Here is a 24,593-nt window from a genome sequence, read left to right as displayed (position 1 = left end):
ATATTCAATTCAATCCACAACAGCGTAGCAGTTAAAAAGGAGATGCTGTGAATGAGACAAATGATGAACTTGCTTCTCCTTCTACAACTCCATTTTAACTCACCTTTCCTAAACATTGTACTACTGAAACCCCCCACCCACCCACTGCCGTGACCTTTAATCGAGTGAAACAGTGCATCTTCGGGCAACAATTTTTGGAACCAGGGTACCTGAAATGGGCTTTCGTACAGAATGTGTCCGAAATCTGGGACATGTGACTCCAGAGGGAATGAAATTTGGGGAGATTGTGGTTATTCAGTGCTGCTGAATGCTGTTATGGCTATATTCTGTGGCAATTTCCCAGCCAATCTTGCAATCCCTCACTTACTCCTTCCCCAGCAATAGTCACTTAACCTCAGTGGTGAAATGTAAAATTTGTTAATACCAGCTCTGTGTGCGTGGCTTGCAGGGGGGGGGGAGTAATGTGAGTAGGTGGGTGTGACCAGCCTTTTTTTTTTTTTTTTACTTTTAAAAGCATTTTTTCTACAACCTCTTCGGCCGAAGAGGTTGTAGAAAAAATGTTTTTAAAAGGCTCTGGAGATCCCAGCTGTGTTTCCTGATCGTCAAAGGTTTTTAAAAGCATTTTTTACAACCACTTCAGCCAAAGAAGTTGTAGAAAAAATGCTTTTAAAAGGCTCCTCTGAAGATGCCAGCTGAGTTGCCTGATTGTCAGAGGCTTTTTTTTTCTTTTAAAGGCAAAAAAAAATGTTTTTAAAAGAAAAATGCTTTTAAAAGTTTTTTAAAAAACCTCTGTTGATCGCGCAGCTCAGCTAGGCATGGGGGGTGGGCAGGGATTTTTGCTACTGGTTTTCAGAACCACCCGCTGCCATCGCTACCGGATCAGGTGATCTGGCCCGAACCGGGAGCATTTCACACCTGCTTAACCTGTTTTAACATGGAAAGAAACAGGAAGGGTAAAGAAAGGGAGGAAGAGAGAGGGGGAAGGAAGAACAAAAAGGGAGGGAAATCATGGACCCCGCTCACTCTACTGACTCATGCTGCCCCCTGTGCATCTTCCGTGACCCATGCCACCTCCCACGTGCCTTCCCCTACCCATTAAACACTTTTTGCATACCCCCACACACCTTCCCTTACCCTTACCGTTCCCCCATGCCCTCCTTGATCTGCATGGCACCTCTTGCACAACAACATGCATCCTTCCCAATCTGTGGTCCTCCCACAAACCTTACCCAACCCACGCAGTGCCTCTTGGGCTTCCTTTACCCCATTCCTGACCCATCTCACTCTCCAGTTCATCAATTCCAATTAGCATAGAACTCTCGCACACACACTGCAACCCCATGTGTTCTTTTTGATCTACACCAGGTGTATTAAACTTGATTTCATTGAGAGCTGCATCAGGGTTGTGTTTCACCTTGGAGGAGGTGGCCTGGGGGGCCCTGGCCAGCTTGACATCACTTGTGTCAGGGGGTGTGTGCCTGTGGCCTGAGCACTCTGCCAGTGAAAATGGGCTCCCGATCTCCGTTTTGGCTGCGACGTCCTCCTGCAGCCCTCTGCCAGCGAAAAAGAAGCCCTCCCCCACCGAGCTCCATTTTTCGTAACAGAGGTCTGCAGAAGGCCATCACAGCCAAAAACGGAGCTCATGAGGGCTGCACACAGCCCTCCTGAGCTCCGTTTCAATTGGCAGATGCACCGTGGGTCGGACCTTCACGGTTTCCAGGGCGGCCCCTTGGACCAGATCTAAGCACCCTGTGGGCCGGATGCGGCCCGTGGGCCCTGAGTTTGACAGCCTTGATCTACACCATCCTCACAAACACCTTACTTCACCCATCTGATACTTCTTATACACACTACGACCTCAACATACCCTTCTTGAACTATATTGCCACCTTGTGCTCCCTTCTCAACCTGCACAGGATACACCGCTTGCCACCCTTCCCGAACTATGCTACCTACCCACATGGCAACCCTAGATTTGACAAAACAAAGAAGCCTGGCATTGCACTGCATTTCTGTTTCTATTTATATATATTTTTATCTACTTTCCCTTTAAGCAGGGGAGGGGAACCAATGGGGTGTAACAATTGATCTATGGTTGGACTAAAGCTACGGAGAGCCAAGTTCAACTCCATCCTTAGCCTTGGAAGCTCAGTGGATGATTTAGAGCCATTCATTTTGCCCAGCCAAATCTACTCAGAGGTTGGTTATTTGTGGGGGGAGAGGGGGGACGGACATGGAGGGATGCTGGTGCTACCTGCCTTGAGTACAGAGAGAAAATTTAGCTCATCTTCTCTTGAATAAATACAGTAAATGAATTTCTCTAGAGACTGAGACGTTTTGCTGAGTTTAAAAAAATACAAAAGGAAAAGAAACTTCAGGCTGAAATTGTAAGCACTGTTTAAGTCACATTGAAATCAGCGCTTGTCCATTTTGATTTAATCAAGGCACTTATTAGTGCAGAATAGACTTTACTAGGGGTGTGGGTGGGTGTTCCATGTACTGATTTCCTGATTTCCTGTAAGCAGCAAGATGTAACTCTAGATTAAATTTGACTAAAACTAATTCTGCTTCTTTCCTTTTGGGCCATTAATGCAAGTTTATGCTGGGAAAGCAGCACTCTAGCGCAATTGCCTATGGCGTGGGGGGGGGCGCGGAAGAATGAAAATGTATTTTGAACGGCTGTTGTTACACTTCTAAATCATTCCTTTCCTCTATTTCTACTTCTAAAGATTTCTGCTCTTGAATTATCAAGGAAGGCAGGTGAAGTGACATAAACAGAACTGTTCTGCGCATTTGAAATGATTTCTACGCATCTTTGACTTTTCTGCATGTGTATCAGAGTTGTTATGTCTGTCTACAAAAAAAGAGAAATAATCCAGGTCATGTTGCTAAAGGATTATTGCTGGATACTGTTCATCTTCCATTACCCCCTCTTCAGGTTTACATAATCTTAACAAGTGTCAAGCCTGAAGCTGACCTGGCCAAGGCCATTTTGAGGCTTCAGTGTAGGGGTGAAATGCTCACGGTTCTGACCGGATCTAGGAATCCAGTAGTGATCGTGGCTGGTGGTTCGGCGATCCGGTAGCGATGGTGGAGCAAAGCTCCGCCCACCTGCCTGAGTGTCATTACTTCCTGGTTTTAACCGGGAAGTAATGTGTTTTTTACCTTCTGCACATGGACGTGTGCACTTCCGAACTTATAAGGAAGGTAAGTAGATTTCACCCCTGCTTCAGTGTTGCCACACACTGGAGCTGGGGGTTAGGGAGGGGGGGGAATAGAGATAGCTGGGGTTTTAGTAGCCGAAACAAAATACCTTCTCCTGGGAACCAAGGACATTTCCACAGGTGGTTGGAGAGAGGAGGAGTCAAGTTACCAGGCAACTGGATGGCACCTTGATTGGACCATGTGACCATGTGACATTTTCCCCAAGAGAAGGGAAAAAACTTTTACTTTTAATTAGGTGAAAACCATGGGAACATTCAGTCGGTTTTCACCCGCCTGTGCCAGTATGGTATGTCCAATAAAACTATTCTTTGAGGAACCTACCTGCCTCGGAGTTCTGTTTGCGTATTCGGCGTATTACTTGGAACTGTGGCAACAAGATTGCAAATGGTTTTGATAAGCACATCTATGGAGATTTTCTGTCATCCGGGTAATAATTGTCCCAAAGGTGCTTTTTCAATAGGCAACAGGAGTTCCTTTGTTTTTTGTTGAAGATCTTTCACTCCTCATCTTAAAAGCTTCTTCAGTTCTGACTGAATGATGGAAAATAAAACAATTTATATTCCTGGTAGTCATTTGGTCATTAGCATTTTCTCTAGGGTCTATGTCAATTCGCCACGGGCAACTCGCCATGGCTAACTCACCACATTCAATTTGCCATGGCCGACTCACCACAGGGGGACAAGAGTTACACTAATATCAAAAAATAATAATGATGATGATGGGATAGAATCATTAAAGAAAAGGAGGAACAGAATGCAATGTAAATGTCAAAAATTAAAATATTTTTTATTTATTTTAAATAATTAAATAGAGTTGTTAAATAGTCTTGCAGCGAGTTGGCCATGCCGAGTTGGCCATGGTGAGTTGGCGGTAGCAAGTTTGGTCTGGCAACTGGTCTCATTTCCCCTCTGTCTGGGCATTGTTGAGGCTACTTGGATAATGACAGATAAACCTCCAAGTTTCCTCAATAGTTCTCTGAGAGAATGCTAACGACCAGGTGACTGCAGGGAATATATATATAACTCCTTCCATCTTCCAGCATTCAGTCAGAACTGAAGAAGCTGCTTGAATGAGAAGTGAAATGTCTTCAAGGAAAAAAAAAAGTCCAGTTGCCTTTTGATAAGGAAATTGAAGGGGCTGGAATGGACGGGAGAAGTGGGACCCTAAGTCATATGTGAATTTTTTTGCCTCTGGAAATTGCTGGCGTTCTAGGGCTGGAAAATAAAAAGGCTTCGTTTATGATGTTGTAGTCCTATCTCTTAGTCTGCCGATTGGGGGAACAAAATTGACATGGCTTCTGTTTGGTCCCCGTCGCCTCAGTCCGAGCGAGGACTTAATTAGCCGGCACTATCAGCTCTGGCAGCAAACTAGCGAGCGTCTGCCAAGTGTCTCTGTTATCTCCCTTGATGCCAATGAGTCAATAAACAGTACTTCAGCTCTAGTCAAGCAGTTGATTTGCCTGCTACAAAGAGGCATAGCAGCCGTTGCTGCTTTTATATCCTGTGGGGTGTGGCTCCATGACTCAGCACTTCCTAGGCCTGCCCCACCCCTGCTTCTGTTGTTCCTGCCTCTCCTGCCTACGAAACCTAGGGTCCAGCCAGGCCTGATTGCCATCAGCTGGGTCTGGAGGCGTGGCCTTGGGGGGGGAAAGAGTCAGGGGATGGAGGCCTCGTTATCTCCTACACCTGGCCTGCCTCTGGCTCCTGGAGCTGAGCCAGGGAAGCCGGTGCTCCTGAGGTAAGTCCTGATGGCCCTTCCCCCTCACTTTCGAAGTCACTTTCTGGCAGGGGCCCCGGCTCAAGGGGCGCAGACACAACAGCTTCTCTACATTCCTGCTCATTCACCCTGAAGTTCAATTCTGTAAGTGGGAAGAATGAGAAAGTATTATTTGGCTCCGCACTACAGTTCATTTTTATTAATCGCCAGATTGACTAGCTTGTGTAGCAGGCAGCTTGCCGTGATTGTGTAAGCTGCTCACACGATCTCGAACGGATAAGGAAGTTTTGCCATCCAGCTGTTGCTAAACTATAATTTGCTGCAAATTTTATCACACGGAGAGTTGTAATTCAGTCACATCTGGAAACCTATATATTTTCCATCTTGATGTAGAGACCTGGGTGAGGAGTCTTCGCAAATATAGTAGCTCCCACTGCATGTACCCAATATAGGAGAGTCACGACGATATGCCAGTAAGAATATGTAAGAGCAGTGGACAAATAATATATGCTAGTTGCCAAGTGATTTACAGGAAAGAATTGTTGAAAAGGCAGCATAAGCTCTCTTTGTAGGGTTGCCTAGAGAAGTATATTGTTTACACCTCAATATGGTAACCATGATGAAATTTTGGGAGGTGCCACCTTCAAACTGTAGCAGTGGTGGGTTTCAAATTATTTTACTACCGGTTCTGTGGGCGTGGCTTAGTGGGTGTGGCATGGCATGGCATGGCATGGCTTGGTGGGCATGGCAGGGGAAGGATACTGTAAAATCTCCATTCCCTCCCCACTCCAGGGAAAGGTTACTGCAAAATCCCCATTTCCTTCAAATCAGCTGGACTCAGGAGGCAGAGAATAGATGGGGGGCAGGGACAGTCAGAGGTGGTATTTACCGGTTCTCCGAACTACTCAAAATTTCCGCTACCGGTTCTCCAGAACTGGTCAAAACCTGCTGAAACCCACCTCTGGACTGTAGGTATCACTAATATACATTTCATTTCTAGTGAGTGCTGGGGGAAAAAAAGACTCAAAATGCAAATGATTAGCATTGGGAATCTCCCCAATCCTCTCCTATATTATTATATTCTATAATATGAATAAGCAAATATTATGTAATCTGTTGCTATGTAACAAAATTGATGTCCATAAACCTTGGGATTCTAAATAAGGAGTTGAAGTACGTTGAGATTATCTAATAAAATTTCAGAAGGTCTTGCCTCCAATTCTAATAATGAGATAGGAATAAGGACCTTTTTAGTATGCCATGGTTTTCAGTGGCTTTCAGTGCAAAGTAAAGCAGAATTAGTCAAAATTGCATGATTTTCATATCTCTGAGAACAAAGTGTCTCTATGCCAAATTTAGGTTATCTTGTGATGAATTGAAAACAGTCCCTGTTTTAAGCTTCATGCTTTGTTTGTCATTGGATTGCTTTCTGCTTACTAAGAGAACCACTTACGAACCTTTCACTTTGAAATACAATTTTCTGATCAGGATCACTACCCTTCTAAAAACCCCTCTACACTAGAACTTATCTTTATGCTTCATTCTATCCAAGTTGTCAAAGTGGCTAGAAGTTCCCCAATCATTGTCTGGGGTTTTTTTTCTTAAAGAACAGTGAAAACTGGGGTCCCTAAATATTTCTCAATATTTCTCAATATTTCAACTGTGATTACACACAGAGATGGGCGTCACATAAGGTAACAACCGGTTTGCCCAGCACCAAAAATGTGAGCATGCCTTCCGCGCATGTGCGCGGCTTCAAAAACACGTTGACTATATAGGACGGGATAGCGCCTGGGCAGGTGGGTGGGCCCAGCTGCTGGTTGGAACTATCAGTTCGCCCGAACTGGTCCGAACGGGCAGCAGCTCACCTCTGGTTATACACACATATTAATGAAGCCTTGCCAGGGTTATGTTCAAGCAAAATCAAACGCCAGCAAAGGAGTCTTAATGTGTGTATATGTCAACATACGAAGCTGATTGCACAGCCAGGAGCCTGCCTGCTTGCTGAAAAGACCTGAGCCACATTTTCAAGAAGCACCGGCTTGCATTAATAGCTCAATACAATTATGGAAGCTTTTATTTTTAGGTTATTAGCGTAACAGCCTGGATTTGATGCCTTAAGTGATTCACTCTTAGAACTGAAGGCTAGAGAACCAATTGCATCTTAATTTGACAGGGCCAAAAAAAAAGAGAGATGAAAGAGGCTTTCTGTACATAGTCCAACTGCACGGTGAGTCCAGGAATTAAAATTTAGAGCAGGGGTGTCAAACTTAAGGTCTACGGGCTGAATCCGGCCCACAGGCTGCTTAGATCTGGCCTGTGGACCTGGCCTGGAAACAGCAAAGGACCAGCCCCGTGTGCCTCGGCCAGCAAAAATGGAGCTTGGGGGGCTGCGCGCAGCCCCCTTGCGCCCACTTTTGGCTATTTATTTATTTATTTATTTATTTATTTATTTATTTATTTATTTATTTATTTATTTTATTAGATTTCTTTACTGCCCTTCTCCCGAAGGACTCAGGGTGGTTCACAGCCAAATAAAACAGTAGAAAGTGCACAATAAAACAATAATTAAAAAACATTAAATATAAGGCCAGATTAAAATCCATTTAAGACCATAAAACCCCATAAAATTTAGATCCAAATACTAAACACTACTAAAAATTTCTATGCCAGTCCTGTGCGAATAAATAGATAAGTCTACAACTCGCAGCGGAAGGTCTGAAGGTCAGGCAGCTGACGGAGTCCTGGGGGAAGTTCATTCCAGAGGGTGAGAGCCCCCACAGAGAAGGCCCTTCCCCTGGGGGCCGCCAGCCGACATTGTTTGGCGGACGGCACCCTGAGGAGTCCCTCTCTGTGAGAGCACACGGGTCGGTGGGAGGCAATCGGTAGCAGTAGGCGGTCCCGTAAGTAACCCAGCCCTAAGCCATGGAGCGCTTTAAAGATAGTAACCAACACCTTGAAGCCTCCTGCTATTTTCTGCCCCCTGTGCTCTGCTTTCACTAGCAGAGGGCTACAGGAGACTGTTGCAGCCAATAATAGGGTGCAGGGGGCCGCACACAGCCCCCCCGGCTTTGTTTTCACTAGCAGAAGGCTATCAAAACAAAAATAAAACAAAAGGACAAATGTTTCCCGTTTTGCATTTGAGCATGCGAGAAGACACAGGAAAGGAGAAAGGGAAAGAGGAAAGACAAAGAAAAGGAAGGAAAGATGGGAAAAGAGCAAGAAAGGAAAAATAAGGAAAGAGAGGAAGGAAGAAGAAAGGAGAAGGAAGAAGGAAGGGAAAGGAAGAAAAGGAAGGAAGGAAGGAGATTATAACGAGAATGAGGGTGGATCTCAGGGAAGTCCTGCCTTAGCACTTGGCCACCACAGGAGTCCCTGACACGAGTCCTATGTCATGCCCGCCATGCCCATACATCCCCCCCACTCCCTCCGGCCCTCTGAGGTCAAATACAACCCTGATGCAGCTCTCAATGAAATTGAGCTTGACAACCCTGGTTTAGAGCAGGGGTCTCCAACCTTGGTCTCTTTAAGACTTGTGGACTTCAATTCCCAGAGTCCCTCAGCCAGCAAAGCTCTGGGAGTTGAAGTCCACAAGTCTTGAAGGGACCAAGGTTGGAGACCCTTGGTTTAGAGCATTCTCTTCCCCCCCCACCAAAACAACAACAACAACAACAACAAAACAAACAAACACCGAACAGAATAATCACTGATTGGGAAAAAAACCACCCTAATGCTTTGGCTATTTGGAACCATCCAGGACATTCTCCTAATCAAACCAACCTCTTATTTCTTTTTTCTTTTTTAAAATTATTAATATTATTATTACTATTATTGACTTAATCTTCTATTCGATTCGCAGTCTGGAAGTGGTGTAAAAATTTAACAGTTTAAGTCCTAACCAAGGACCTAAGAGCTGATAAAGTGACATTGTTGTCGTTGTTGTTAATCATTGCACAGTCAGCCAGATGTTCTGACTGGGTTTGGCATTTTCGTCAATTTATCGAGACCTTACCGAGGACCTGGGTTAGGCAGATCTGGATGTTTGACGGTGTTCTAGATATCGTTGCAGGATGGAAGCTGCTCCAAGTAAAGCCGCCTTCTGCAATTGACTGATGGCAAATTTGTCAATGCCTATGATATTCAAGTGGTGCTCCAGTTGTTTTGGGATTGAACCCAAGGTGCCTTTTGCTATTGGTACTACCCTTGCTTGCCTTTGCCAGAGTCGTTCTATTTCTATTTGTAGGTTTTTGTATTTTGTTATCTTTTCCAATTCTTTCTCTTCTATTCTGCTGTCTCCAGGCACTGCCGCCTCCACTATCTAGACTTTTTTGTCTTTCTTATCGACAACTGTTAAGTCCATGGTGTTATGTGGCAGGTGCCTGTCTGTCTGAATTCTAAAATCCCAGAGCAATTTAAGTTTTTTATTTTCTATATTTCTCTATTTTATGGTCCCACCAGTTCCTGCCTGCAGGCAAGTGAGATTATTATTATTTACTTTATTCATTAAACATGAAACTCAATCAGTTATCATTATTATTATCTTTATTCACCAAATATGAAACTCAGTCAACTGAACATTCAAAAAGGCATCACAAATACCATTGATTGGTGCTAATGGTTGATATAGGTTGCTGCCAGCGTCCTAGGTATCAACCAAGTACCTTCTTAAGATGCATGATGTTCCAAGTAGCGAAGTTTTTTGCAGTTTTCCTGGTGTTATTGCAGGAAGCTGCAATTTGTTGATGTATCTTATAAAATTCTTGGACATGGTACCAAGCGCCCCGCTGACAATGTAACACTGTTACATGTTTCATCCATAGCCGTGTAGTTTCTATGGCCAGGTTGCGATATTTCATGATTTTTCCAGTTCTTTTTCTTCGACTCTGGCGTTTCCTAGTACTGCGATATCAATAAATTGTACAGTTCAGTTTTTGACAACTGATATCTGGCGTGCTGTGTTCCAAACGATGATCCATCTGCATTCGAAAGTCCCACAAGATCTTCATTTTCTCATTTTCTATAACTTTTTCCACTTTATGTTCCCATGACTTTTTGGATATAGGTAAGTCGTATTTTTTACATAATGACCAGAGGATTAATTTTATCAACTCGATCATGTCTAGCTTTGTAATCAGTTTGTGCGATTTTGCTGCATTCACATATTAAATGTGAAACAGTTTTGACTTAGTCATTGCAAAGTCGGCAGTTTGGATTGTCAGTGGATTTTTGTATCTTTGCTTTCATGGCATTAGTTGGTGTTTTTGTTGTTGTTGTTGTAGTTATTACTATTATTATTATTTAGCAACTGTGAAGTCAGTTCTTTAGCTGGTATTGGCCTTCATACACATCAAGTTCTTCCCAAGAATCTAGAATGTCATATAATATTGGCATAGTCTATGTGTGGATCCAAGCAGTGTAGCCTTTTGCAATTTACAGATGGAAACATTGTCAAAGCACAGATTTTGGACAGTTCTGTCCCTCCCAAAAATTGGTATGCCATTCAATGTGCCTGTAACCACTGGGACTGTCACACCTGGTTTTTCCCATAATCTTTCACCTTCGATTTTCAAATTTAGATACTTTGCAATCTTCTGCAGTTCTTCGTCTTATCCCCTGGTATTGCTATTGTTCTATTATCCCCTGGTATTGCTACATCAATATAATCCACATATTCTCCTTTTCAACCACAGTTAAATCTTGGGTGTTATGAGTCAAGACTTTATCAGCTAGTATTTGGAAATCCCAGAATATTTTAATTTTCTCATTTCTACTTTTTCAACTCTATTTTCTCACCAATTGTTCATTACTTGCACATTTTTACAGATCTTCCATGGTCAGATTATCGTTTTGGTGACTGTTGTGCGGTTATATTATCTTCTTGCACCAACTGAGCGTATAATCCATTGTTCCTCCTGCCTCTGCGCAATCTGCACTTTGAATCATTTGACAATTTTTCAATTCTGGCCTTGATTGCGTTCGTTTGAATAGCTTGCTCTTGAACAGCCTCAGTCAAGCCTTCTTGCTTTGTTTTTTTTAATGTTCCAGTTATAAATGGTTGCCAATTTTATCTTTATCCACTTTCCTTTTGATCTCTTGTAGACATTGACCGCGTAATGCTTTTTCTTTCTGGCATGCGGTTCTTGTTTTTACTACATTATTTCTATATTTGTGTTTTGGTTCCTATACATTCAGTAAAGTCCAATTTAATTCGCATCAGTGCTTGTTCCTGGCTGTCTTATATAATTATCCAATGCATGCCTTTCTTCTTGGACAGTTTGCTTAACTTGAAGTAAACCTCTCCTGCCATTTTAATATAACATTATCATATAATTATAATGTAAGATAATGTAATATAATATAATGATTTTATTATTTTTTTATCCTACCTTTATTACTTTTAGAACAGTGGTAAAATTCATTTTTTTTTACTACTGTGGGCGTGGCTTGGTGGGCGTGGTGTGGCTTGGTGGGCGTGGCAGGGGAAGGATACTGCAAAATCTCCATTCCCACCCCACTCCAGGGAGAAGGATATTGCAAAATCTCCATTCCTACCCCACTCTGGTGCCAGCCAGAGGTGGTATTTGCTGGTTCTCCGAACTGCTCAAAATTTCCGCTACCAGTTCTCCAGAACCTGCTGGATTTCACCCGTTTTAGAAGTAACTCAGGGCAGCAAACATACATGATACTCCTTCTTCCTCCTATTTTCCTCAAACAATAACCCTGTGAGGGGGCTGAAAGCATGTTTTCTTTTGGTTCTGAAGTGTTGGCTGCCTGCTAGGACTGAACTGTGAGAATGTCTTAAACGTATTTCTGAAGATGGGGTTACACAGACAAGCGTTTCCAATGAAGAACTTGGTAATCTTTTAAGATATCAGGCATTCCTTCAGTTCTCCTGAACCCTGATTTGCAATATTCTAAATTTTGGGGGTTTACATTTCTATAAGTATCGGAATCACTCCGTGGAATTCCCAGATTGTGCAAAACCGATTTGTGGCTTTAGAGATCCAAAGCTAGCTTTTGAATTATTGTATTGTCGAGACAACTACTGTAGATTTTTTTTTTCATGGCTAGAAAGATCTAGTCAGTTGTGCTCCCGCAAATCTTAATATTTCTTACATCCGATGATGTTTCTGAATGGTTTTCATTAATTGGAAATGTGGATAAACCAATTAAGCTGTAACTAATTCCTTTTTTAAAAAAAAAAATGCAGTCTTGTGTGCTGCGATTCTTATCGTCTCTCTCTCTCTCTCTCGTTTTGTCTATTTTATAGACAAACAGACATCTTGGTATTTATCCGTTCATTTGTTCTAACGTTCTCTTTTGAAGCCAGGTAAACGCTGAACGACCAGTTCAGGAAGTCAGGTCAACCTGAATGGTGAATTTCAGCAGCTGATGGTTTTCCTAGCAGTGGAAATCTCCCATTTTTTCAGCTAGGTTTGGAGCTGGCTGGGCAGCACCAGAGAAAGGGAAGAGTTCATGGGCCTTGGACAGAGTCATTAGAAGTAGGATTCTGAACTTGGCTATCTGCAGATAAGCTTACAACCGTGAGGTATTCCTGTCTCCAACCTGCTTGCCACTGCTAATTTCATGCCGTGTGATCCGGGTAACGCTCCGGTGCTTGCTTCGTCACCCAGGGCTTCAGATCCTTTTTTTTTTTTTTTTAAGCTCAGCAGGAGCCTAGAGATGCCTCTGCTGTTGAATTTAAGCTGACTAAAAATTTTACTTTGCCACAGCATCTGGGCAGGACAAGGCTGGCTTTCCCCAGAAGCTGACGGTCTTTGCTTTTCGGGGAACATAATAAACACAGGAGCACTTAAATGTCCAGTACCTTTAGAGAAATATCGTTTGGTTTGGGTGAAGGAGCCGCGAGGTACTAACAGGCCATTCCATCCCCCTATCCTTAAAATAGTTTGGATTAAATTGATTAGGGTGGAGTTGGATGCGAGAGCTTTTTTTTTTTTCCTCAGGGAAAGCTGACTGAGCCGGCTTCGTCGCAATTTTCCCAAGCAGACTTTTCACACATCAGGATTTTGCATGTTCTTGTTCTTCTAAACCAGGGGTGTCAAATTCGATTTCATTCAGGGATGCATCAGGGTTGTGTTTGACCGTAGGCAGCGGGGTAGGGGGGGTACAGGGGAGGGGCGTAGCCAGCTCAACATAACTCGTGTCGGGGATAACTATGGTGGCCCGAACGCTTTGCCAGCGAAAACAGGCTCCTGAGCTCCGTTTTCACTGGCAGAGATACCGTGGGCCGACCCTTCATTGTTTCCAGGCAGCCCCGCAAGTCAGATCTAAGCACCCCACGGGCCAGATCCGGCCCCCAGACTGTCCAGGGGTGAAATCTAAAAATTTTCCCTATTGATTCTGTGGGCGTGGCTTAATTGGTGGGCGTGGCTTGGTGGTCAGGTGACCGGGTGGGCATGGCCAATAACAATAAATAAAACAATAAGAGGTACCAAAAACCCACTTTCACATTTTACACACACACAACACAACACAACTGACTTAGCACACAATGTAAAAGCAGCTGCACTTCACACAAAATGGTCCCTGCAACAAGCAGGAACCTCACACAGCCACAAAAAGCTCAAAAACCAACTTTCACACTTTACACACACACAACACAACACTACACAACTGACTCTCACACACACACAAAATGCCACATACAGCTTTGTGGGATTTTATGTGTTTGTACAGTTAGAGTCAAACGCTACAGAAACACACCAAATCTCAGAAAGTTGCACAAATATTTTATTATTTTATTTTATTTCATTTATATTTTTAAATAAAAGCAGCTAAATGTAAAACTTCCTTAACTTTAAATTGCTGTGTCTAAAACAAAATAATAAAACTCCTTAAAAAAAACCAATTAACTATTTTTTTAAACTCCCCCCCCCAAAAAAAAATCCCCAGTTACTTACCCAATTCAAGGGACAAGGCAGGCAGATTAAGTTGCTAGCTGATGTAATTGATTGCAGCTCCCGAAGCAAGGCAGGAAAAGCGAGCGAGGCCGAAAAAAGCAGCAAGCTGCCAAGTAGGCAAGTAGGCGATTCATTGGGCATGGACAGGGGTGGGCAGGGATTTTTGCTACTGGTTCTCCAAACTACCCCCCCATCACTACCGGATCGCCTGATCCGGTCCAAACCGGGAGCATTTCACCCCTGCCCCTGTTCTAAATGAATGAAGGGGAGTCTGGGGGAATTAACCAACATGGTTTGGGACACCTCTCTTGGTGTTTAGGCTTCCCATTCGATAAATTAGTCAGGGGACATAAAAGTATTTCCTGAGCTTCCTGAATCATAATGTGCCAATGTTAGTGATCTGTGAAAGTGTTTCTCAATCTTACTGACTTGTAAGAAGTATGGACGTCAGCTCCCAGCTTCCTCCAACCAGCTATGCTGGGAGTTGAAGTCCATACATCTTAAAGTTGCCAAGGTTGAGGAAACACCGATCTGTAAGATACCGAAGGCATGAAGAAATGGAGCTTTCCACAATCCTTGAAAAGATCCCTAGGTTTAACAAAAGAAGGAAATGTTTTATAACCAGATGTCCAGCATACTTCAAAATGCTGCCACAGATGATGGTAGGTATAAGCAGAATAGTTTTGGTGAGTTTCAGCCTTCTCTTAGTCCTGCTAGAATTGAATGACTTATAAATAGTGACCGGCAGCCATATTCAGTTTAATTTGTATGAGAGAAGTACATAACGTTTTTCCTAATAATTTTATTAAAGATCACATTGAACCAAAGGGATTTTTTCCCCTTCTCTCTCTCTCTCTCTCTCTCTCTCTCTCTCTCTCTCTCTCTCTCTCTCTCTCTCTCGTATGTTTGTTTGTTTGTTTGTTTGTTATGCATGTATGTATTACATGTAAGATTAGAATTGATTGTTGGACAGCAATTGTCCTTGATCCCTGAAACAGTATTCAAAGTTTGAAGAAGTCTATCTGTTGCTTTTTCTTTCACCCTTTTCTGTTGCAAAAGACCCAAATGTTATTGAAATTTGCAGCCATTGGAGACGGGAAGTTGACTCCCCATTATCGTCAAGATTGGAGCTCAGTTTGAAGGGGATATTCATTCATTCATTCATTCATACATATGTACATACATACAATTTCTAGGTCACCCAATCTCAGTCACTCCAGGTAGCTTTACCTTCTGGTAATGCACAGAAAGTCCCCACAGAAGGGGACTTTTTCAAGGGTATCATGGCTTTAGTGAGAAGGGTTATACACCCTCCTCAACACAATATAATCTTCATGATAATCAAGTGGACACATCTGTAATGAAATTCACAAAAACAAAAGACATTCCTGCGTATTTCCTCAGTAAATAAAGAGAAAGTTTGCCTCTGAGAGTCTTAAAAGCATTGAATTATTCACATTAACCACTGTCTGTGATTTCGATGTTTGATTCGGTAAGAGAATATAGCTCTGAATACAGGTTCAGAAGCCAATCCCAATGTATGAGGCTTCTCTGGTCATTAGCAAAAAAAATTTCCCCCCATCTGTAGATCACCATTGTAGATCACATGCTAGGATGTGCATTACTGGTCCCGGGAGTGAGAAGTTCTCTTTTTTTTCATTTGTGTTGTAGATACTCACATGATTGATAGACTACCCAACTGCCTATTAATAGTTACTTGGAAGTAGCACGTTAAGGCTGGTGGTTTGATCGTTGTGCAACCCCTGCAGCCTTGTGAGTTTCGAAATGCCATGAAAATGTGATCATGGGTCCCAGGATCTCAGTGGCTTTGGTTTGTGATGGAGAGATCTGGGGAGAGGTCATAACAGAACAACAGATTTGGAAGGAACCTTGGGGGTCTTCTAAGCCAACCTCCTGCTGAAGCAGGAGACCCGGTATCATTCTGGACAAATGGCACAAGACCAACGAACGACCCAGAGGGACTTGAACCCACAGTCCCCAGCTCCAGAGGCTGATGCCTTATCCATTAGGCCGCTGGGTCACTCACGTCTCTGTCCCTTTTGTAGTGCGGTTTCTAAAACTCTGTTTTGATGCTTTTTTTTTTCTTTCCCCTCCTAGAATTTCTTTGAAAGCTACATTTCTGTGGCTTCCACTGTGCCTTCGGTCCTGAGCTTGATTGGGAACTTCCTGCTAGTCAACAAGTAAGTGTGATTGCATTAGTGGCTTTACTTTTCCCTCCTCCCCTCTGCCCTGCCTCTGGCCTTGGCTATGCCATGTGTCTCTCCAGGCTGCAGCATTAACACAGCGGTGACTTAAAAAGTCAAGCTAAAAACCCTTGATGAGAAAATGGGCTTACCCAGAAAAAAAATCCTCTGCTGCACAGCAAAACTTCTCAAAGTCATAGCGGGTTATTTGCTTTTGTCCTAAATTAAGACAGACAGTATCTAAAATCGTCTAGATGATCACTTTTACTAGGTTAATGGAGGCTGCTCCAAACAGATGTTCTCCAGGGGAACTACAATCCATCACGCTGGGCAATATCAGTAGGAAGGGCTGTTAAATGTATGGAAAAGATGAGAATCAGCAAGAACTTAACCGAGAAGGTAGCGGCCTCAGGTTCAGCAGCTCTATGTTGGGCAAAGAGGAAGGAGACAAAAGAAGGTACCGAGGTCAAGATCTCCTGGCGGACTTAGCTTGTCTGCAGCGACACGGAACTCAAGGAAGTTTTGATTGCTACTTCAATGACTATTTGAAGACAGCAGAGTTGCTAGCTGTGCAGTTTGTCTCTCCCATATGCAAAATGAAAGTAGGTCACTGTTTTGGAAAGGAGAAGGTGGGATGGAGCGATCAGCACTTTTCTACCTTCGCTGTTCCTGCATCACCCTTGGGTTTTACAACTTGAAGGGGGGAACGTATAGCGCAGGAAAAGAGATATGGGGAGGGGGGGGAGTACAAAAAAAATCTTAGGCTTCAAAGTCTCAGGATTGAGAATTCTGTACGAAACACCAGAATCCTAGTTTCCCATTTCTTTTTCTTCCTCTTTTAAGACAGAGCGCTCTGACACAACTAACTTACATTTTGGCGTGAGAATTCTTACCTGCTCAAAAACGTAAACCAAACCCCACCTTTTGAAATGTCCTTGGTACGTTCTACAGCAGGGGTGTCAAACTCGATGTCATCGAGGGACGCATCAGGGTTGTGTTTGACCTCGTGGGGGGTGGGGAGGGCAGAGTGGGTTGGGTATGGCCCCCTTGACGTCACTCATGTCAGGGGTGCCTATGGCAGCCTGAGCACTCTGCCAGTGAAAACGGGCTCCCGAGCTTCCCTTTTCGGCTGCGACGGCCTCCTGCAACCTCTGCCAGCGAAAACGGAGCTTGGGAGGAGCCGCGTGCGACCCTCCCGATCTCTGTTTTTGCTGGCATAGGCACCTTGGGCCAGTCCTTCACTGTTGCCGGGGGGGGGGGACGGGGGTGGCATGGGCCAGATCTAAGCACCCTGCGGGCTGGATCCAGTCCACGGGCCTTGAGTTTGACACCCCTGTTCTAAAGGAATACTAGTTCTTTAGCTGAGAAAACCTTGAAATTTGGTAGATGATCCCATTAGTTAGCTACTTAAGGTCTCCAATCTATTTCAGTTTAAAGCCAGTCGTTTCTTGCAGCCTCTAAAACTCTGGAGTTGTGGGTAATTATAATTCAGAACATCCGCAGGGCACTGGGTTCAGGAAAGCTGCCCTTAAAAGATTCATTTTTTTTAAATTTGAATTTATATCCCGCCCTTCTCTGAAGACTCAGGGCGGCTTACATTGTGTTAAGCAATAGTCTTCATCCATTTGCATATTATATACAAAGTCAACTTTTATTGCCCCCAACAATCTGGGTCCTCATTTTACCTACCTTATAAAGGATGGAAGGCTGAGTCAACCTTGGGCTTGGTGGGACTTGAACTTGCAGTAATTGCAAGCAGCTGTGTTAATAACAGACTGCTTTAGTCTGTTGAGCCACCAGAGGCCCCTGGTGCAATTCCTTTCTTGGAATTATTACTTCGCTTGCATGCAGACTTTGAGTATGTTCAGTAAATTGAGGCTAGGTTTGGCAGGACATTAAAACAGGCCTCTCCAAACTTTCCAGCTTTGTGGACCAGCAGGGGAGGGAGCGGGGATGGTTCTGTGCAAGCAGAGTGTTCTTTGCACACATTTGTGCGCATGCAACTCCATTTACAAAAGCAGTGGGTATGCATACCTGCTGCCCGTGCAAATGGAGCTACAAGCACTCGTCTGCTGCTTGCACAGCCCAGTTCCGAATGGGCTGCAGCCCAGTACTGGGCCGTGGCCCAAAGGTTGGGAATCCCTGGATTAAAGGACACTTCTTTCTTTTTTAAACTATCATCACACATCACTGAGGGAACTGGACAAATTTTCCATAGAGCTCCACCCAGTGATGAAATTCAAACCGCTTTGCTACCGGTTCACTGGCCGCGCATGCGTGCTGCATGCCAAACATGCGCTGCGTGCACGTGTGTGCTGCGTGCCAAACATGCGCTGCGTGTGCATGCATTCTGTGTGCCAAACATGCGCTGTGTACGCATGCGCAGTGCGCACCAAAAGGAGGCTTGGGAAGGTAAGGAGAAGCGGGGGGGAGGAGGATCAGCTGTGGCGCGTGATTTAGCTTCGCTAGAAAGCAGGATTTCCTGCTTTCTAAAAAAGCTAAATCCCACGCCACAGCTGATTGTCTGAAATACTGGTTGGGAGGTAGCTTTTTTTTTACTACCAGTAGCTTTTTTTTTACTACCGGTTTTCCTGAACTGGTAGTTTTTATCACTACCGGTTCACTTGAACCGGAGCGAACCAGTAGGATTTCACCCCTGGCTCCACCCCTTCTGGGAGGAAATCTTTGCAAGAGAACCCTGAGTAGATAACTCCTTGATTCTCTACTGCAGTGCTTCTCAACCTTAGTGGCTTTCAGAGGTGCGGACTTCAACTCCCAGAATTCCCCAGTCGGTCAAGGAATTCTGGGAGTTATTTATTTATTTTTATTTATTTATTTATCGTATTTTTATACCGCCCTATCTCCCAACGGACTCAGGGCGGTTTACAGCCAAGTAAAATATACACATAGATAAATACAAGTTAAAACCACAATTTAAAAAACTTATTAAATACGGCCGAATATTAAAATCCCAATAAAATAATAAAACCTAATTAAAACCAAATTTAAAATTTAAAAATTCTAGTCCAGTCCTGCGCAAATGAACAGATGTGTCTTAAGCTCGCGGTGAAAGGTTCGAAGGTCAGGAAGTTGGCGAAGTCCTGGGGGAAGTTCGTTCCAGAGGGTGGGAGCCCCCACAGAAAAGGCCCTTCCCCTGGGCGCCGCCAGCTGGCACTGCCTGGCTGACGGTACCCTGAGGAGTCCCTCCCTGTGAGAGCGTATAGGTCGGTGAGAGGTATTCGGTAGCAGCAGACGGTCCCGTAAGTAACCCGGCCCAATGCCATGGAGCGCTTTAAAGATAATTACCAAAACCTTGAAGCGCACCCGAAAGGCCACAGGTTGATATCTATACTTCTTTAAGCGGCCATGGTGAAGAAACATTGCCGTATTTGAAAGGCATCTTGGTTTCTGTCCCTCTGATATTCTGGGAAGGATACTTAATACTGCCTTTATTTTTCCACATCTTATAGAAAAATTAATGGATGGTGTATTTGCTGAAGCCTAGGAATTAATACTGGAGAAAGCCCTCATTTCCTTAAATGGCATTCTCTGTCAAAAATGCCCCCATTATCTGTCTTACTGTGACTATCCTTATCTGTAGAATTTCTTAAAAACAGAGAATTAAATTATCTGCCCCTCCACAATTCCGTGAAGTAAAGCTGATCCAGAAACCTGAACATCTTCTATAGTCTCTAGCTTGGGAATCCATTTCACAAAACCCATTATGCTTAATGTGTTACATTTTAAACATAGCATTCATTTATCTTCGGCACATTGTTGATTCTGCTGAGTGGCGCATCCATAATCAATAAGTGTTTTATTATGCTAAGTTTTCAGCATCATAAATACACATGAGTCTGGCTTACATTTATGGAAACTTCCAGGAAAATTGGTCCCCTGTAGCTTGATTGCCTCTAGAGATTAACTTACGACTACCAGTACTCCATGCTCCATCCTTCTTAAGAGGTTCCAGGATGATTAAAATGCGGTGATGGGTCTGAACTGGAGCTCATGCCTAATTTTTTTGCAGGGTTAAGGTGAGGAAGAAACGGAGCAGGCCTCCGTTGTCCATGTCTTTTTGCCCAAGGATAATTCATTTTGTTGAATTGCTTTAAAACTATCTGTTCACACAGGTAGGGTTTGTCAAAAGACCTAGAGTTAAGCAGGCAACATTTCTAATTTTTGCAGTCTCGTGGCATGAAGCATATCTCATTTTAAAGTAACTTTGAGAAAAAGTGTTTATCATACCCATGTTAAAGCCAGGGCTCTATCCAGGGGTGGGCTTCAAACATTTTAGCAAGGGGTTCTCTTCCTGGTTGCTGAGTGGGTGTGGTATGGTGGGCGTGGCCTAGTCAGCTTCCTGCACTGTGGAGGGGGGGCTTTTTGCCCTCCCCAGGTTCTGGAGGCTTTCCTTGAGCCTCCAGGAGGGCAAAAATGGCCTCCCCAGACTCTGGAGGCCCTCTGGAGGCTGGAAACGGGCCCGTTTTTCGCCCTTCCAAGCCTCTGTGCACGTGCTGCACTTACTTGCATCTAAAACGGGCTGCGTGGGGACTTCTGGGAGGGGAGGGGAGGGGTGGGCCGGCCAGGACTGGGATTTAGGGGTTTTCCGAACTGGACAAAATCTTATCTAGAGGTTCTCCTGAACTCCTGTGAACCCCCAGCAGCCCACCCCTGGCCTTATCCCTGAAGGCTAAGTCAATCTTTTCTCTGCAAGATCTTGGTTTGATCTTGTTTTTCTCTGGGCTCTTCTGCTGTTTTGTTATGGGTTCTTTTGTAATTGCTTATAACATATATTATATTACATCTATTCCAGTAGTAGGTTTCAAAAATTTTTACTACCGGTTCTGTGGATGTAGCTTGGTGGGTGTGGCATGGCTTGGTGGGCGTGGCTTGGTGGGCATGGCAGGGGAAGGATACTGTAAAATCTCCATTCCCACCCCACTCCAGGGGAAGGATACTGCAAAATCTCAATTTCCTCCTGATCAGCTGGGACTCGGAAGGCAGAGAATAGTTCGGGGCGGGACCAGTCAGAGGTGGTATTTACCAGTTCTCCGAACTACTCAGAATTTCTGCTACCGGTTTTCCAGAACTGGTCAGAACCTGCTGAAATCCACCTCTGATCTATTCCCCTTTCATAGAATCATAGGGCTGGAAGGGACATCGAAGAGCTTTTAGTCCAACCCCACTGCCCAAGGCAGGAGTCTTTATACCAACCCAAATCTCTTCTTAAAAATGTCCAGTTTTGGAGCAGCCACAATTTCTGAAGGCAAGCTGTTCCACTTTTACGAAATTTCTCTGTAGTTCTAGGTTGCTTCTCTCATTGTTTAGTTTCCATCCATTGTTTCTCGTCCTGCCTTCAGGTGCTTTGGAGAATAGCTTGACCCCTTCATCTTTGTGGCAGCCCCTTAGATATTGCAAGACTGCTATCATGTCACCCCTAGTCCTTCTTGTCACTAGATTAGACGAACCCAATTTGTGCAATCGTTCTTCACATGTAATACTAAGGTGACCAATCGTCCTCCTTTAGGGAGGACAGTTCTTCTTTTGTAAGTTCTGTCCTCTCTCGAAAAGTGCCCTCCTACATGTCCTCCTTTTCGATATTTGAAGACTAATCTGTAAATCTCTGTATTCGACTGATGCCGATCCAATCCGTTGTGTGTGATGTGATGTATTTGTGCTTGACATGACAATTCGTCAACGCTCGGTACAGTGCGGCGAAATGCGATTATAAGGCGAATTCGCTCTGCACAGGATAATAGTTTTAAGAGAGTGCGCCATGAGCAAGTGGCTTTGTTTACTTCTTACCGAAACACGGCACACACGCACGCATTAGACTCACTTCTTTCTCAGTAAATATTCAATTATACACAGGTGAGCACAATAATTCACGTTTTATTAATTCATTATCTATTTAATAATTTCCAAATATGTGTAATTTTATTTACAAGTTTATTCGCTTATGTTATTGTTTCAGTTTTAATAATTAATTTTACTTATTCAATTGCTAATGATTTTTGGAAAAGTGCGAAATCGAGATTGAATGTTGATATTCTAGCTGCAGCACTTGCCGTAAAATTCAATATGAAGGATATTTCTTGTTCAGATATTTCCAATATATTGTTAGATGATGATACATTGACAAAAAATGTTCATTCAATGGAAAAGTACTCATTTAAATAATAATTAATAGGCATTTAAGCATAATTACAATATAAAACGTTATTGTTACAAATGTTTTTTATTATGCATTTATCATATTATAATGTATTCTGTATTATTGTTGCAATGAATAAAATGTTTCTTTTATTTATGATTTTTTTTCTTCAATTTATTTGTGTCCTCCTTCTCATTGTAAAAAAGTTGGTCACCTTAGTAATACCCCTTTCAACGCAATGGGTGGAAACTGATCAAAGAAAGAAGCAACTTAGAACTAAGGAGAAATTTCCTGACAGTTAGAACAATTAATAAGTGGAACGACTTGCCTGCAGAAGTTGTGAATGCTCCAACACTGGAAATTTTTAAGAAAATGTTGGATAACCATCTGACTGAGATGGTGTAGGGTTTCCTGCCTGGGCGGGGGATTGGACTAGAAGGCCTCCAAGGTCCCTTCCAACTCTGTTGTTATATATATTATATATATAACTAGACTTTTGCCAACCCTGAGGAAAACTATGGCAAATCTAGACAGCATACTAAAAAGCAGAGACATGACCCTGCCAACAAAAGTGACTATAGTCAAGGCTACGGTTTTCCCAGTTGCAATGTATGGCTGTGAAAGTTGGACCATAAGGAAGGCTGAGCGCCAAAGAATTGAGGCCTTTAAACTCTGGTGCTGGAGAAGACTCCTGAGAGTCCGTTGGACTGGAAGGCGAACAAACAAGTCAGTCCTAGAGGAAATCAACCCTGACTGTTCTCTAGAAGGCCAGATCCTGAAGATGAAGCTCAAATACTTTGGCCACCTAATGAGAAGGAAGGACTCACTGGAAAAGAGCCTAATGCTGGGAAAGATTGAGGGCAAAAGAAGAAGGGGACGACAGAGAACGAGGTGGCTGGATGGAGTCACTGAAGCAGTAGGCATGAGCTTAGATGGACTCCAGAGAATGGTGGAAGATAGGAAGGCCTGGAGGAACGTTGTTCATGGGGTCGCGATAGGTCGCAACTAACAACAACAAATAACAAACTAACCTCCCTGTAGTTACAGCATTCTCTCTTGTTACTTTACCTTCATACAGGGGAACAATCACAAAATTATTACATTCATCAGGCACATATGCAGCCTTCACCCATGTTAAAAGCATCACACAGCCAGTCTGTAATCAAACAATTCCGTCTTTTAAGCATCTCTCTCTAGTGACATCATCTACACATTTGCAACCTTTACTATTTTTCAACTTTCTCAAACATCGATGGCTCCCTTTTCCCCATCTTTTTCCTGACCGCCAACATTAATAATATATATATTTCGGTTCCATTCTTCAATTTATACTATTGTTGTCACAATACACCTTCCGATAGTCTCTCATTTCAGTTCTATTCCAAATACTTTCATCAGTTTTCCTTTTTATTGCATCCATTCTCTTGGAGGCCTCTACGTCCATCTCCCAAATAAATTGTTATTTTCTTCTACGTAGCTTTGCATTTTCTTTCTTTTAACTATTTTTTTAATTTGAAAAAACAATAACTTTGAATTATGTTCTGTGCGTTATGTTCTCTTTCTCTTTATATGCATTTAGCTGTATCTTTCACTGTTCCCCAAGTGGAAGAGATATATTCTTATATGAATTTTATTCAGCCACCATCATCCCACCAATATTTTTTTTTCAAATATTTCCCATTAGCTTAATTCCATACGTTGCTGTGTTACTTTATATAACGTGTTTGCTTTGATCCAAATATCTTGCACATCCTTTTTCCTTACATCTACTGTACTTTTTATTTACACGCTTGAAAATTCAACCTTATCTTCTCTAAACCAATGTTCTCAAAGTATGGTCTGGGCATATCTGTGGTCTATGAAGTCAAATAAATTAATATTTTAAAATTTATCAGTTTTAATTTCTAGCCCTGTACAGATAGACCTCAACTTATGATCCCAATTGAGCCCCATTGGTAAGTAAGGCACCATTTTTAAGTGAGTTTTGCCCCATTTTATGACCTTTTTTTTTTTTTTTTGCCACAGCTGTTAAGCAAATCACTGCAGTTGTTAAATAAATTATATGGTCGTTAAACGAATCTAGCTTCCCCCATTCCCCACTTTGCTTGTTGGAAGCCAGCTGGGAAGGTTACAAATGGTGACCACAGGACCCTGGGACAGTGCAGTTGCCATAAATATCTGCCAGTAGCCAGGCGCCCAAATTTTGACTAGGTGATCATGGGGATGGATGCTGCGACAATCGTAATTTATTTATTTATTTATTTTATTAGATTTTTATACCGCCCTTCTCCCGAAGGACTCAGGGCGGTGTACAGCCAAATAATAAAAACCCCACAATATACACATTAAAACAAAAACTTAAAACGAAGC

The 24,593-nt window shown here is 43.1% G+C and overlaps 1 protein-coding gene across 2 annotated transcripts in view; it reads left to right on the top strand.

The window, feature by feature from the left end:
• The window catches only part of SLC29A3 (solute carrier family 29 member 3), a 65,312-nt gene that overhangs the window by 25,577 nt on the left and 15,142 nt on the right, over nt 1-24,593 (top strand). Inside the window, exons 1-2 of one of the 2 annotated variants that reach the window (XM_058188734.1) lie at nt 14,398-14,527; nt 15,984-16,066. In XM_058188734.1, the coding sequence (XP_058044717.1) occupies nt 14,423-14,527; nt 15,984-16,066 (188 nt within the window). In that variant the 5' untranslated portion in view covers nt 14,398-14,422. Of the gene's footprint in view, nt 1-14,397; nt 14,528-15,983; nt 16,067-24,593 lie in introns of those variants that run through there. The other variant, XM_058188733.1, reaches the window with a different exon arrangement.

This window comes from Ahaetulla prasina, chromosome 6, assembly GCF_028640845.1.
Source record: "Ahaetulla prasina isolate Xishuangbanna chromosome 6, ASM2864084v1, whole genome shotgun sequence".
NCBI classification, from domain to species: domain Eukaryota; kingdom Metazoa; phylum Chordata; class Lepidosauria; order Squamata; family Colubridae; genus Ahaetulla; species Ahaetulla prasina.
Note: the sequence above shows the minus strand (reverse complement) of the source record. Positions and strands in the feature narration are given on the sequence as shown.